General features: G+C 53.9%; 4 protein-coding genes across 4 annotated transcripts; 3 read left to right on the top strand and 1 right to left on the bottom strand.

Annotated features, from left to right (window-relative positions):
- Nucleotides 1-2: 2 nt before the first annotated feature.
- Nucleotides 3-3,506, bottom strand: MONBRDRAFT_7790 (uncharacterized protein; the record flags this gene model as incomplete). Its single annotated transcript, XM_001745204.1, has 10 exons — nt 3-202; nt 282-372; nt 533-720; nt 1,949-2,030; nt 2,144-2,347; nt 2,428-2,499; nt 2,732-2,851; nt 2,947-3,055; nt 3,151-3,376; nt 3,497-3,506. The coding sequence occupies 10 exons, from the start codon at nt 3,504-3,506 to the stop codon at nt 3-5; spliced, it is 1,302 nt and encodes a 433-aa protein (XP_001745256.1).
- Nucleotides 3,507-3,676: 170 nt separating this feature from the next.
- Nucleotides 3,677-5,758, top strand: MONBRDRAFT_18922 (uncharacterized protein). The gene is made up of 11 exons (XM_001745364.1): nt 3,677-3,692; nt 3,807-3,944; nt 4,037-4,074; nt 4,160-4,338; nt 4,444-4,540; nt 4,627-4,723; nt 4,792-4,833; nt 4,924-5,009; nt 5,154-5,269; nt 5,373-5,454; nt 5,555-5,758. The coding sequence occupies exons 2-11, from the start codon at nt 3,909-3,911 to the stop codon at nt 5,607-5,609; spliced, it is 828 nt and encodes a 275-aa protein (XP_001745416.1). The 5' UTR covers nt 3,677-3,692; nt 3,807-3,908; the 3' UTR covers nt 5,610-5,758.
- A 586-nt stretch (nt 5,759-6,344) lies between these two features.
- Nucleotides 6,345-14,092, top strand: MONBRDRAFT_7788 (uncharacterized protein; the record flags this gene model as incomplete). Its single annotated transcript, XM_001745363.1, has 6 exons — nt 6,345-6,981; nt 7,444-7,598; nt 7,678-9,593; nt 10,217-10,457; nt 10,823-12,340; nt 12,440-14,092. 6 exons carry the CDS (start codon nt 6,345-6,347, stop codon nt 14,090-14,092), a joined length of 6,120 nt encoding a protein of 2,039 aa, XP_001745415.1.
- On the top strand, nt 14,064-15,274 carry MONBRDRAFT_24979 (uncharacterized protein; the record flags this gene model as incomplete). The annotated part of the gene is made up of 4 exons (XM_001745362.1): nt 14,064-14,277; nt 14,731-14,812; nt 14,906-15,101; nt 15,176-15,274. 4 exons carry the CDS (start codon nt 14,064-14,066, stop codon nt 15,272-15,274), a joined length of 591 nt encoding a protein of 196 aa, XP_001745414.1.
- Between the last annotated feature and the right edge of the window lie 43 nt (nt 15,275-15,317).

Raw genomic sequence — 15,317 nt, 5'->3', positions numbered from 1 at the left:
CGTCAGCGGGCGTTCTTGCAGCAGCTGTACAAGATGGGCATTGCAAAAGTCACTGACCGCAGGGCCTCAGCGTGCAAAAAGTGCCAGTGAGCTTGTTGTTGTGTCAAATCGGCAGTGTTTGATTCACCCCGAAGTTGCAAAAGTATGGTCTCCGCATCGCTTTGTTTGTTGGCGTAGATCTCCTCTGATTCGGTGGCAATGGCTATGGGATGGTGTGATTTGACACGTGAGGCAGCGTATATCGCCGATTTGATTGTCATGAGGTGTGCTGCGAAACTTACCCATGAGCTGGGCTTCAAAGGCAGTCAAGGCATGCGCGACGTCCGCATACAAGCCATGCGCAGCCAAGCTACAACTCGTCTTCAGATCCATCTAAAAGCGTCGCCAAAGGGGGTTACGCGGAGGGAGGTGCAAGAAAAAGGGATGGTGAGACCATAGATCAATGCATGGCCTCGCTGCTCATGGTCTAAGCCGTTGCCGGGAAAGACATCGATAAAAGGAAAGACATTGATAAACCCGAGTTTGAACACACTTTGTTCTGTGAACCTGGTCCCGACTCGGTCGACACGAGCCCGTAGTCGTAATTGTCCACCCGCTCAGCACTCCAGGTGTAAGAGGCCACATCGGCCACGTCCATAAAATCCTTGTAATCGCGGACTTTGGCGCCAGTCAAAAGTTGACTGGCGCAGCGCTCGGCTGCTGTTTTGACGTCTGAAGCAGCTGTAACCGAGCAGAATGAAAACGTGAATGGCAAACCCGTGCTACGCGTTTGCTGCAATCACAAAAGTTCAAACCTCGTTCGAATCTTTGACCAAGCAGTGCTTGGCAACGCAAGGCGTGTTGCTCGGCCCACAAGAGCTCCCACAGATCGAGGACGCGTCCGCACACAGCCTCTGTCAGTGCCTCGCGGGATATGAGTGTAGACGTCAGACCCAAGTCTACACCCAGCTTCTCACTTCGCGCGGCGGAGCGCACGTGCTCCTGCGATACCCACAACAGCGTAAGCCAAAACAACGGCAAGCACAGGACATAAAACATCGCCACTGAATGGCAGAGCAGAGGTGTGTGTCGGAATTACCTTGAGCGTTGTCGTGAGATGATGGCGCAAGGCACAAAGGTCAGGCACTGTGTCCACCTATCAAAGCAGGAAGCGATGAGAGGTCACCATTGCTTGTCAACAAGTCGAGTTGTGGGGCATACCCTGCGAAGCAACTTCTTGATGGACATTTTGAGCTCTGTGGCAAGTGAGGCTGCCCACTGTGCACAGATCCGGAGAGGGAAATCAGGAGTTAGCATTGGCTGCGAAGAGTCCTTACGAACGGATCAAGGCGAGACCACACACAAAAACTTGACGAGCGGGTTGCAAGAGAGACAGGATCGGGTAAACAAAAAAAAAAAAAAAAAGGGCAACATACGTTGAGGCATTCCTCTTGCCATTCGGCGCGAGTTGCGGTCCGTGCAGTGTGCTATCCGCGTCAGATGAGATGAGGTAAGGAACAGTTTAGAGTATCGAGAAGTTTGGGTCTTTCAAAGAGGAGTGATAGATTGGGGCGGCAAACAGACCTTGAATCTGAGATGAAACTTTGTGATGTAGTCAGGCATGGTCTCGAGCTCCACGTTTTCCGTGGCAGTGATATTACGGAGCCATCGCTCATGCTCTGGGCGTCGCAAATGCAAAAAAAAAAAAATACAGCTCAGGCATGAGACGCAACGGAACCTTGGTTGGCCTGATAGAAGGCAGCAGGTGATGGTAGGCACCTGAGGCATCATGCTCTAGGCTCGAGATGCGCTCGGCCGTGGTCAAGGGGAGATCGTGCGCTGTTGACCGAGAACCCAAATGGTTGTGCGTGAGCCATGGCAGAACTGAGGTTTGCTTCCCCACCCCAAAGAAAAAAAAAGAGAAAAAAAAAAAGAAAGAAGCCGCTCAGTCTTCTCATGATCAACTTACTTTCACCGTCGTCCTCGGGACGAAGAACCACGTGGTACAGGATGTCGATGGCATCGAAGACGGACATGGATATGCGATGCATCTGCAACACCAGGCAGAAGGAATTCAAGTGTATGAAGCACAGGCAAGCATCGAGAGAAGATGTGACGCATCACGTGTCCTCCACACAAAACAAAACAAAAAACCTGTCCTTACGGCATCACGGCTATTGATGGTCGCGTCTTGAAGTGCAGATTGCGCACGAAGCACAATGCCTTGAGTTTGAAGGCTCAGGAACCGCGTCAAGGCTGCGTCTGGCGTCGATTGTGTACAACATTGCCAGGCCAGCAGGGCAGAGACCAAGCGCTCGGCATTGACACCACCCTGCTCCATCACGCGCTCCAAGTGCTGCACAATGTCCTACAAACAACGTACAAGAGGGCTTGTGGTTGGCACGTGTGCAGGATTTTGACGCTCAAGCGGTGAACGTGAAGACTAACCGCGTCCATGCGGCCAAGCGAGGCGCTGCTGCTCTTGATGATGGGAAAGTGCTGTAGAGCACTTTGGTTGCGCTGTGGGTGGAGTGAAATGAGTTTCAAGCCATGGGACTCGGTCACAATTGCATTGAACCTGCCTGAAGGGTTTCGGCAATCTTCAAACAGAGCTGGAAGATGTAGACAGCCTTGAGAAACTGATTTGTTTCAAGGGCACCCCAGATCTAATGCCAAACAAACACAGACAATGAGGTGGGGGCGTGGGCCCTCAACACGAGGCAGTCCTGATTCCAGCAGCAGCATGACTCACTTTCTCGGGCCCTTTTAGGAGGAGCTTTACTTGGACGGCCAGCGCGTAAAGGGGAACGGTGTGCTGCAGCTTGGTTCCCTCGGATGAGGCATTGAAAAAGGGCAGTGGGGTGCCCAGCAACTGATGGCAACGAGCAAATGACGGAGGCAGCGGCGAAGGCACGCATTGAGCAAGCAAGGCAAACATGTTGGCATGGAATGGGAGACAGCTCAAACCTGATCGCAGTGTTGCTGCAGGAATTGCACGCCGGCCATCGTTTGGGCGGAAGTTGCAGCCATGTCCTTGATATCATTGGCGGCCTGCAGTAGCTCGCGATAACGTTGCCTATGGCCGCATCCGATACGCCATCAGTGGTCAGGAACATGATTGACGGAGCTTATGCCCTTGGCTCTGGGCGCGGCAGCAAGCGCATCACATACCCGACCATCTGACGTAGGTCTTGTTTCTTGGAGTTGATATCATTCCTAGACGGAATCGAGTTGAAGAAGCACAACAACCATGAGGCCTGCGAGGCTCGTGGCAGGCGACGACATGAGCTGCCACCGGCAATTGGAGCAACTTGGACGTACACAAGCTTGCCATGAGCGGCGGCGATCTCGTCAATGCTTTGCTCCTGAAACAACGCGTTGGCCTTGTCATCCCACTCTACGCGGGCGGGTCACCAGCATCCGGCACCAGCCAAGTGAACCATCGCGATGCACAAACCTTTACCGCCTTGATCATCTCTCCGCGCACAACACACACGCACATACTATACCCGCATACCTGTCGCCATGATGGCGGTCTGTGCAACCCGTCTCGTGGGAGCTGAGCCGCAGTATTGGGCTGAGTCGTCACTGAAAAAGTTCGAAAAGAAAAAAAAATCTTTTGTGTGTGTGTGTGTGTGTGTGTGTGTGTGTGTGTGTGTGTGTGTGTGCCCAATTAGTATTTTACTTCTTTATCCCAGCAACTGTACCTCGTGGTGAGAGAGAGAAGCGAGAGAGAGAGAGAGAGACGCGAGGACGCGACTCGGCACGTACGATGGCGGCTGCGTTTGGGTTCTTGCTCTTGTCTCATGGACGGATGCGTGCTTTAGGTGGTCAGCGCTGAGTGTGAAGTGGCTGGTGTTAGGGACACTGAACGTTTGCACACTTGGTTCCGAGCCTGAGCAGGTCGAGCATCACCAACGGCCTTCATCATGTCGCGCCCCGAGTATGCCGCTCCGCCCGAGCTGGTAAGTACAGCTCAGAGCCCTTGCCTGGGATGAACATGGTAAATGAGCTGTGGCATTCAATCCTATGGTGCCTGCTTGCCTTGCCTTGACAGTTTTACAATGCCGACGAAGCAGCCAAGTATACACAAAAGTAGGTTGCCAACACTCATGTCTCTCGGGTTCCGAAGTGCCTCTGCCCTGACATTGCTTGGTGCGCAACCGGGCTTTGTCCACAGTACGCGCATGATTCAAATTCAGCGACAGCTGACGGAGCGCTGTCTGGAGCTGTTGAATTTGCCTGCTGAGCGCGCCTGTTTTCTTCTCGATGTGGGCTGCGGCTCTGGTCTCTCTGGCGAGCAGCTGACGTATGGTGGTCACATCTGGATCGGCATGGATATCAGCCGAGACATGTTGGGTGCGATGCCTGGCTTTGCCGAGTCCCGTGAAGCTGTGCCCACGTTCCAAAGTCCCGTCTCTTACCTTCATCTGACGATCACACCCCATGCCGTGGGCTGAATAGATGTTGCCAACGAGCGCGGCTGCGAGGGTGATCTGTTTGAAGCAGACATGGGCCAAGGGGCTTTTTACAAACCAGGAACCTTCGATGGCGTGATCAGGTGAGACACGCGGTCTTTGCTCAGTGCTCAAATGTACCCCTTGGCGCGTTTAATAGCCGTATCTAACGACCATATCGCCTTGGCAGCGTGTCCGCACTTCAGTGGCTGTGCAACCAAGACAAGCGGTGGCACGAGCCTCGCAAGCGCCTCAAAAAGTTCTTCACAACGCTGTATGGTTGTATGGTATGTCCTTTAAGCTTCCCTGAAGGAGAACATGCTTACTTATGGGGGGAATGAAGTCATTTCATGAGTGGCCCGGCCTATCTGCTTCCTTCCCCACTGATCTTTGGTGGGTGGGCATCATCTTCTGCATGGGGGGGGGGGGGGGGGCTTGGACCGCCGTGGCTTGCTGACCGGTTTGTTCACATTCGCACCTCTGCTAGCTGGAGATGATTACGCACGCAGCCATGAAGGCCGGCTTTACCGGCGGCGTTGTTGTGGATTACCCTCACAGTACACGTGCAAAGAAGTAAGTGCTGTCTTGAGTCGTCAGACTGAGGATTGGACAGATCGGACAGATCGGACAGATCGGACAGAACACACTCAGCTCCAACGGCGCTTCAAAAGCTTTCTCACGAATGCCTGGCCGATTTGTCCCCCGAATGTGCCTCAGAATCTACCTGTGCCTGTTTGCGGGTGTTGTGGGCAACGTGCCGCGCGGCAAAACGGGGGAAGAGGGTGCCAATCAGCAAAGTGCTGGCGCGTCCTTTTCCAAGCAGGAGCGTCGTGGTATGTTGGGAATGACACGCACCTGTGTTCTTTCTTCCCCACCCACCTGCGTGGTGTGCAGCTGGCCCCATTCACGGTTTGAATCATCTTCCTCGGTTTTTAGACAAGCGCAAGCAGCGAGCCACCAAGGGACGCGATTGGATCATGCAGAAGAAGGAACGCAGGCGCAAGCAGATTGGCCAGCGGTGCGTTTACTCTCTCTCGCCCGCCCCCTTGTCCTGTTGTGTGTCTCGTTTCGTCTCAGTCTCACCACGTGTCATCGCTGCCCCTGCACCCATTGCTTAGCGAGGTGCGTCCCGATACCAAGTACACGGGTCGCAAGCGTGCCGACAAATTTTAACCAAAAGCTAGACTCGAAGGAGGGGTGGATCGTGCTTTGGCTTTTGTTTCTGTCTGTTCTGCTTGACTTTGTGAGGAGAGGCTTTGTCGAGAAGGTGTTTTGTATTCGGTTCAGTCTGTGCCGATCTTGTGAAATTGATGGTCGTGTCACATCGTCTTCCCTTATCTCAAAATCCAACAGAGAGCAGCACGTGCTGCCGCCGCGGTGATTGTGTCTTCTCATCCAACTCGGATGTCCTCGAAGCGGCTAATGTCCTCATCTCAACATATCATCGCCAGCCTAACTTTGTAAGAACCAACTTCAGCGTAATCATGTTGTTTTGGACCATTGTTCTTCTCAATCGTGGTGAAGAGCGACTCAACCGCCCGTATTCAACGAGAGAGAAAGCGAGAAAAGGCAAAATAACGGTTAAAAAAAAAAAAAAAAAAAAAAAAAAAAAAAAAAGCGAAAAAAGCAGGAAAAAGCGGAAAAAGCGGAATGTGTCCGCAGTTGATTGTGGTGTGTGTGTGGAAGTTTTGCGCAACGCATCAAACTCGAGAGACCTGATCAAGTTGCTCCAGCACAGCGCACACACTCCAGGCAGCCCTGCGTCCGGCGCGTTGCCCCCGCCCTTGTCTGGTTGTGGGCGAGATCACCTGGCTTCTGAGCATTGTTGAGAACCTGTATGGATCAAGAGCTGGGCATGCTGAGACGAGAGTGAGACGGAGGCTCGCCTCGCGCAAGCCTCGTGCCACCATGGCCACTCGACTGGCCAAGCAACAGGTGCTGGAATGGCTCAGTACCTACACCATTGGCCTAGATCCTGATCGCATCAGCTTTTCCTTGTGGGAGGGCGCCGTGGTTTTGGAGCACGTCCAACTCAACTGTGCTGCACTTAATCAGATCTTCCACCAGCAGGGCGTGCCCTTGCGCTGCGAGCATGGCCAGTGTGAGCGTTTGCGCCTGGCCATACCTTGGCTATCCCTCGGTGCTGAGCCCCTGTCTCTTGATGTGAGTGGCGCCTTTTTCCGCTTTCAGCTTCTCACGACAAGCACCGCTGCCGCTTCGACGAAACAAGAGAGTCCAGAACCTTCGTCCGCTGCAACGTTTTGTGATGCAGATGGGCACTGGCACGAAGGTCCAGACGTCGTTGCCACCGACTTGGCCGCTGACGACGACCAGGATAACAGCGACGCTAAACTGGGTGATGAGACCAATCCGCCATCAGCGAGCCTGGCTGGTAATCGTTTGCTGTCCAACGTTCGGCTACGTCTCGAGCGCTGTCGCATTGACCTGGTTGTGCCCGAGCTGGACATTCAAGTCCACGCTCACGTCAGCCTCGTCGAGCTACAACGTGCTTGGCAGACCGAAGCCTTGGACTGGCCCGATGCTGGTATGCCAAACGCCTTTCCAGTCCTCTTTGGTCTTGCTGTTGTTTGCCCACTATACCTTGATGCTATGCGTAGAGTTACTGGAAGAGTTGGAGGCCTGGTCGCTTCAGATCCTCGATTATGCAGGTGAGGGGTACTGATATTCTTTGTCAAGCATTGCCATTCTTAGCGTGTGTTGACTTGACTTTCATTTTGTGTCTTGGTCGAACCATCCTTTGCCGCTTTTTGCCATTTTTGCGCCGCGCGCACCGTGCCATCAGCCACACTTCGTCCCCTGAGTCAAACTGGCACTGCTGGCCCAGCGAGCGTAAACGCGCTGCTGCAGCTTCACAAATCCAGCGCCGGACTGGTCGTGGCGTAAGTTCAGTCTGTTTCTCTCTCTGTGTCCCTCTGTCTCTGTCTTCCCCCACCCTCCTCCTCCTCCTCTTTTCTCTTTTGTGTTGCTTTTCTTTTTCCCATGCCAGCAAATCCGATTAACATGGCCACGGGTGCGACCCTTGCATACTGCTTGCTTCTGACGTTGCTCGAACATAGGCGTGGTCGCAGTACCGATGGATCAGTGATTACTCGGCTTGGCCTTCGCTTGGCGCCCATCTGCTGTGACATCAACCTCGCCACGGTGTGTGCTCTCACCTTTGCTAAAAACTGAGTTTACAGCTCTGTTCTTACTTTCGGCGCTTACTTGCTTCTTGGGGTAGCTTCTAGCTGCGTACGGGCGAGCCTCCTTCACGCATCAGCACCCAGTCAAAACTACGGGCAAGGTCGGGGTAACAACATCTGCGTCTAGTCTTGGGCACCAGCGACGTCAACGCAAGACAAGTGCATCTGCCTGGAACGTCAACCTGAACCTTGCCAGCTTGGAATGCCGCGTGCGACTAGGAGTGGCAGTCGAGAACACTGCGACAGGCACTTCAGATGCATTCTCAGAAGCCATTGGAACGGCAACAGAGGAAGGGCCCCTCCCAACATCCTTGCTCATTGTAGCACAGACGCTCCATGTTGATGGCTATTGGGCCCCCCAGTCGGCTGAACCAGTTGTAGAGCTAACGTTGGCCCATGCGCACGTGAACGGCGATTTGAGCCGGGATTCACCACTGTTTCATCTTTCCAAGCTCGAGTTGTGCTGGGGGCGGGCAGACTCTCAGCAGTCGGCTGACTCTGTCCCAGCCGACCGTTTTTACCCCCACCTGAGCTTCAATTTGGTGACATTGGCAGTAGCAATCAATCCCGTCCAGTTGTCGGTGGTGTCTCAGCTTGTCATCTTGATTCGCAGCCTGCCATCAACGCAGCAGGGCTTGTCAGATCACGTGTCGTCGCAGTCTTTCCTGCCAAAAATGGCCTACACGGTCAAAGTGGACCTGCAAAGTGTTTCCTTGGCCATCGCCGATGTACAGGGTCCCGTGTGGCATCACATTTGGAGCAAGTCACACCTAGTGCTTGATGCTCGGCCGGCGTATGTGGCTCTGACAGCTCGCTGGCTCACCGGTTCTTTGAACGCCGATACGCAGGATTTGGTGGACCACAATGGTCAGCTGGACATGACGGGTGACCTTACGAGCATACCGTGGCGTCTTCGCTGTCACGGCAGCTTGCCGCCCCTGCATGTTTCACTTGAAACGCTGATTCGTCTTCTGACCCTGTTGGACCCCATTTTTGATGCTAGTCTTCTGGTTGGCACTCAGGAGCCACAGTCACACCTGAAGAGACAACGTCAGACGACACCTATCAAGCGCCCAGCTTTACCGGCAGCTACGCCCGTCAATTTTGACGTTTGCATCCAGCCAATATGCCTGTCCCTCACCGTCCCCATGGCTTCGAAGCAGCCTTATGCACTCCAGTGTTGTGCCGGGCCCATCTTCTCAAGTACCAACGCGACAAAAATTACTGTCAAGAACGTTTTCATGGCCGTCAATGCGCCCAGGGCAAAGGCGGGGCACGCAACAGCCGGCAAGATCACAGAGAATGAGCGTTTGATGGTCTTGGCAAGCGATTTGGAAATGGAGCTGGACGTAACAGATGCTTGGTCTATACACCTTCGCGCGCCTAACCTTCAACCCATCCTGTTGGATCCTCTGCTGCAAATCGGGGAGCAGGCAACCCTCATCGTGCAACGCACGCTGAAACCGGCAGCCAGCAGTCGCCCGGGAGAGATCGGGGCACACAAGCATACTCGAAGCTGGTCCACGGTCTCCGTGCTGTCTGACATGGGTGAATGGCATCCAGAAACCCCAATTTTGCGCGTCAGCTGTCGCGTGCCATTGCTTTGCGTGCGAGCTCAGGGCGCTGCATTGCAGATTGCGCATTTGAACGTGTCATTGGGCCTGATCCCTGTGGTCGAGGTGGATACGCAGTTGACATGGAAAGAGCTCAACTGGACAAGCTTTGCCAATCACAGACATGCTGTTGTGCGTGGTGTCCTCATGCCTGCGGCTGGTGATCCACGCCTTACACTTAGGGGCACCGCGGCCGAAATGGCTGTGTCTCTACCGGCGTTCAATCTTAACCTGGATCTTGCACACGCGTCGACAGGGATGACACCGTCCGCGAACACGTGCACAACGTCGCAGGCTCACAAATCCACGCTGACAAACCCGGCACGAATGGTGGCCGTGGCGTGGGCAGCATGGGCTGACATTGCACCGACTGCCATCACTTTGACCATGCCAGAGCTGGCCGTAAATTTGCAAAACTTGCAAAACCTGATTGAACCAAACAATCCGTCAGGGCTCCGTCCCTCAATTCTGCAAGACCAATCGTTGAGAGCAGAGGCTGCACTTGTGAATGCGAAGATGGTCTGGAACAATGCTTCCCTTCAAGCTCGGGGTGCATCTTTGTCGATCATGTTGACGACAGAACCTGACGAAGCGCCGCTGCTGTGTGGTTCCCTGCTCCAACCTTCACTATCGGTCCGTGTGTCTTCTTGAATCCTTGTCCCATTTCAACCCCTCTGTTTGATACCTAGACCAACGAGTTCATCTTCCATGAACAAATCATGCTTTGTTTTGCATCGTTTCTAATTACACCCATCAATCACGCCCGTCATTGCCACATGCGTTTCCTAGGCTGTTGCGATGATTAGCCCTGGTCTCCGTTGCAATGTGCCTCCAGTGGTCTTGCGCGCTAGTGCTGACCGTGCTCAGGTCATTGCCGTTGCCGCTTATCCATGTCCATCATCTTGCCCTCGCTGCGGATTGGGCTGTTCAAATAACTTCTGTGAAACATGCTTGCTGCGCGTAGGCTGTCATCACACTTCTGCCATTTTGGCGGAATGTGCTGGCATGGCTCCAAGCTGCCCCAGCCAAGCAAACACCAATGTCAGCCGAGTCATCAGACACTGTGCCGAGCTCGGCGCCTGATGAACCCAACTGGCAAAATCATCGACATGCAAGCCAGTGCAGTGATTTGCACAGCGGTGCCTTGCGCCTGGCACACGGTTCGGGAATACCTACGCCCCGCCAACTGCTTTTGTCCGACAATGGTAAGACGAGCGTCTTCCCCTGGCAAGAGACTTGCACCTTGCCTCATTTTGGGTGGCCGTTTGGGACCTGCTTGTAACACTTAGGTAGCTTGACTTGGACATATCCACACCGGCGACAGATCATGTTTCTCAAGATGTAGGCGCTGTTCTGTATTTGCATCCCAGTGCACCGATGTTTGGACCCCTCGTCAGCTCATAGGCACTCGCTGGTAGAACTTCATGGCTGCCCAGCAACTCTGCTGACCCGGTGGCGTGTCTCATGCTGTACTTTTTGGAAAAGGTGGGGCGAGCGTCTGGGCTAGCCAAAGTTGGGACCATATCATGCTTGTCCAAGACCAGCTAACGTACCTCAACTGCCGTTTTAGGCTACACAACGCTTCATGCCTCTGGCCGAGCTTTGTGTTGGGCCAGGAACAACGACGCACCACATTTCCCGCGCTCATGCCGCCCATACATTCAAAGTAATTATTGTACTCGGTGCCGAACAAGGGTCTCTCTCGGCGCCGTCAGCGGCTGTAAACCCCAACGCCTTTCTAACCTCTCGTGGTATGCTGATTGAACAGCTTGTGCCAAGCATGGCTGGGAGCGGGGATGTGCAGCAAGGATTGATCAAGTGTCCCAGCGCAACTGAGCTGCTTGGGGCCGTCGACGTTCGCAGTCAAGAGGCACCCACTCAAACATGGATCCAAGCACATGGCGAGATTGGCGAGGTGGCATGCCGCATTGATGAAAGCTTCTCTGATACGGAACGCCAATCAACCACACTTCCCGTGATAGCATCGCAATGCTTAGGTGCGGAAGTCACGTTGGACCTGGAAGATTTGAATCATGTGCACGCCAGTCTGTCGTTCTCAGCACTAGACCTCGAGCCTGGCCCTCCGTGTCAAGGCAAAGTTGTGAAGGTAGAGCAGTTTGAGATGACAGGAACTTTGCACCCTCAGCGAATGGCACTGGGTTGCCAAGTTGGTTTGATTGACTTGATGCTCAATGAGGACTGGAGTCACGTCGCAAACCGCATCCGCTCAGCGGTTCAGAACCCATGCACACTGGCAAGGTCAACAGCTGCGGCTGGGCATTTTGCAATGGAAGCCGCGGTCGCCGATTTGCCTGTAGTCCCCATTTTTTTGCCCGAGGTTGGTTGTCATGCTGCCGTGCAGCCCGGTGGTGAGCAGGTTGTAGTCTTAAACCTGACGCCATTGGACTTGTATTGGGACAACGGCTTGGCCATTCCTACCCTGGCATCTACTGCAATGACTTGCACGCAACTAGCCACAATGTCTTGGGCCCTTGTCAATCGTGCTGGCGACCACCTGGCTGCAGCAGCACCCTTGGTGCCCAGCTCCAAGCGCATCATGGTTGTCCATCAACAGCACAGTGCTGGTGAAGCAAGACCCGTAATGCTTCACACTCAATTCGCGGGGCACGTCTTGCGCATTCGTACAAACGCTACTTGGAATGCTCAATTGGCTTTGCACATGCCCACGGGGCAGATTTGGACGGCAAGTGAAATTTTCGCTCCTTGGTTTCAGTTGACAACGACATCGACCGTATATATTCGGCAAACGGATGGTGTGCTTTTTATGGCACGTACTGCTCGGTCTGCGGTGATTGATGGCAAGGATTCTGATAGCCTCAAAGTGGAAGCAATGCCCTTCGTGCGGGTTCACAACTACACCAATGTATCTTGCCGACTAGTTCTTGGTCCTCGTGACTCTGCGAGCTGGGAGATTGAACCTGGTGTTTCCTGGCTTCTTACAGATGAAATGCTGCGAGCCGCTCAAATCACCTCTTTAGTTGATCTTGATCTTTCGCTGACGTGTGGTGCACATGCAACGGCCTGGACCGTGGGTCATTCGCTGCCTTCAGATCATGACTTGCAAGTGGTAAGCTCGATAAAAAGTCACCGCAAATCGTGAAAGTTCTACTTTTGTGTGTCGACTTGTTTCAAGGCCTGATCAAGCTGTGTGGATGCCTTTTTTTAGACATGCGAACCGCTCCTGGATGGACAAGCCTACGTTTTCGGTCTGCGAGGACTTTTTTGGCTGCAGAACTCAACTCAGCTGCCTGTTGAGGTATCAGGGTCATTTCCATGCCCAAGCTCGCTCACAGGTCCTGGACAATTTGCTGGAGGTCACATTGGGCCATCGCAGCTACTCTTTAGTTCAAGCACAACCGTATCTACCAGGCCTGCCGCAGACGCCGACGGCTCGCCGCCACCCGTGCTCGAGTTGCGCGTTCCCCACTACGGAATCATCTTGCAGACTAGCTGGCCAGCTTCACGTCCAGGCTCGCGTCGTTTGATGCCGGTGGATGACTTGGTCATCCGGCCAGTGCTTCACGTGTCTTGGGATGCACGTGGAGCTCGCATCCAATCACGGCCCGAGCAGAAGCTTTTGACTTTCATAGGTCCAGCCCAATCCGAAGCGCATTCCTTTGAAGTACAGGCACATGTTATGTCTATGTCGGAGCGCGGGGGACATCGGCAAGTGTTGCTTCATGAGCGGCAGTGGCATATGCTTCCACATCGTATCTTCTGGGACCACAGCGGCCAAAGTTGGCATCTCAATCTGAACGTAAGGTTGGCTGCCTCTGAGGCGGTGGCCTGGCAATTTTCAGCTCACATTGGGCCAACTACCAGCCAAGTGCGCACCCGTGTTGATGATCCAGACGCACCATCGCTTCTCGTCATGCAAACTGCTTATGGCTGGGAAGTTCGCCTGATTGTGTCAGAGCTACCCCACGTTTTATTGACGGGTCGCGTTGGACGCCTGCGATGCGTTGTGGGCAAACAACAGAAGCCTGTCATGGCTGGGCACGTTGTTGAACTTGAACTGCACGCCGCGGCGGCGCAGGACTTGCCCTGCGATTTTGGTCTGACTCTTCAAGACGTTCAAGTACACAGCCCCTTGCTTCGTCGTGATCGACTTGTTGTTGCGCGGCTTGGAACCGAGCCGGCATGTCGCGTGACCGGGTCGGTTCTTGCTTCACGTGGCTTGATCCGCTCTTTTGAGGTCATGCCAGGCTTTTTGGCCGTGCATTTGGAGCCAGATTTGGTATCGGAACTGCATGCCTGGGCGGCTCGAACAGTACCAGCACTGCAGCGGGCCTTGGGGTTGGCGCAGGAGAGGCATTCAGAATATTTTGAGCACGCTTCAAACCCTCTTGAAGCTGCACATCCCTTGCTGATCGCTGCATGGCGCGTGGCGCCCTTTGCAATCCGGCTCACATCGCGGCTGGACCTCGGCAGCCTTCCTCAAGTGGATAATCTCACGCTGCGGCTGAGCGAGCTTGTCATTCGTGGACCATCAAACTTTTCAACACCCTCAGGGTTTCTAGAGGTCGTAGCAGCTCATTACGTGGCGGATATTTGTCTTGGGGCCGGCTGGTTGGTGCCGAGTCTCGCCATTTTGGGTAGTCCAAAGGCCATCTTTGAGCGTCTTCAAGAAGAGCTGCACCATACATTTGGGAATGAGTGGGCTGGTGCCTCCATGTCTCGACGTGCCACCCGGATCCTACAAGCAACTGCTGTCCACTTGAGCAGCGAGCTGGCGGAGGGTGCCTCCACTGCAGCGCGCGAAGCTTCCCGGGGCATCGAGTTTCTTCATCATGATGTCGACTTTCACAGCTTCCGGTAAGTGTGTGTGTGTGTGTGTGTGTGTGTGTGTGTGTGTGTGTGTGTGTGTGTGTGTGTGTGTGTGTGTGTGTGTGTGTGTGTGTGTGTGTGTGTGTGTGTGTGTGTGTGTGTGTGTGTGTGTGTGTGTGTGTGTGTGTGAACCACGGCCCGACTTCTTGGCCTTTGATTTCATGAGTGGAAAAAAGGGTTCGGGCGAGAACTTGGATTAGGCTGATATCTTGTTTGTCGCGTGTCAACTTTTCAACATTGTCTGGCACAGCGCCACGGAACGCAGCACTTTTCACCGCAACAGTGCTAGCTCATTTTGGCAGGGTTTTGCAGCAGGCGCTAAAAGTATGGCTGTGACTCTTCGACCGTTACTGAATCATCTGCCGTTGCTCACGCCGATGCGCGCGTTCGATTTCATCAGGCATGTCACTAGGTGTACTTGGCGCCGTAGCCAGTGTTGTTCAACGACCGATGGAACTACTGACAGCAGAGCAAGCACCAGAGTACGTCGCTGCACATGAGCTTGAGCGGGGGGGAGCAAGGAACTGTGTCAAACTGCTGCACAAAAGGTTGCCCTTACTCAGCGCACTTGGCCACGCGCTAGTTTGCAAGCTGTGGCAATGTTACCGGCGCAAATCATGGGCGACGTAGTCGCTCGTCCCGTTTTGGGGGCCCTGGATGCTGTCTACTTTATTGGGCAGGGCTTGCAACGCCCGACAAACAACCGCAAACCGTACGACCAAGACAAACCAATTTCCAAGTGCAATCAGACAGAAGCCTTTTTTTGGTCGCCAACTCAGTGTCTTTCGTGCTTGTGTTGTCTTAGGTCTCACGCAGGGACCCATCCTATGGTTTCGAATGACTTGAGCATGCGGCATCTGATGGTTGCAGCCTACTTGTGTGGATCACCAACTGGATTGCTGCGTCTTGGCACAGCTATGCGACCCAAAGCCGGCGAGGCTTGCGCCTGCGTTCTGGCTGTGCGCAAGTTTGCTCATGTCCTGTCAGGCGAGGTTTATCTCGTTCGTGCACTGCAAGGTTATCGCGTTGATCAGCGGACGGTGGTGTCTGTTCTGCCTTGGCTAACCGAGTCCAGGTATGTGGCATATCGCGCATTCATCCATCTGATGACAACATCATTCGCTGGAAGTGCGAAGAGCGGGACGCAAGTTGCGTCGGACTTGGTAGTGAGTGAGCAAAAAGCAAAAAAGGCAACATTGGTTTTGGACCAAAGCAGA

The sequence above is a fragment of the Monosiga brevicollis genome, genomic scaffold (assembly GCF_000002865.3).
Source record: "Monosiga brevicollis MX1 MONBRscaffold_8 genomic scaffold, whole genome shotgun sequence".
Taxonomy (NCBI): Eukaryota; class Choanoflagellata; order Craspedida; family Salpingoecidae; genus Monosiga; species Monosiga brevicollis.
The sequence above is the reverse complement of the archived record's forward strand: the minus strand, read 5'-3'. Positions and strand labels throughout refer to the sequence as shown.

Bases quoted from the DNA above. Each gene is read 5' to 3' on its own strand.
- MONBRDRAFT_18922 (XM_001745364.1), top strand. From the start codon at position 3,909: ATGTCGCGCCCCGAGTATGCCGCTCCGCCCGAGCTG. The intron at 4,834-4,923 runs GTGGGCATCATC...CACCTCTGCTAG, and splicing joins TCCCCACTGATCTTTGGTGG to CTGGAGATGATTACGCACGC. The intron at 5,270-5,372 runs GTATGTTGGGAA...CTCGGTTTTTAG, and splicing joins TTCCAAGCAGGAGCGTCGTG to ACAAGCGCAAGCAGCGAGCC.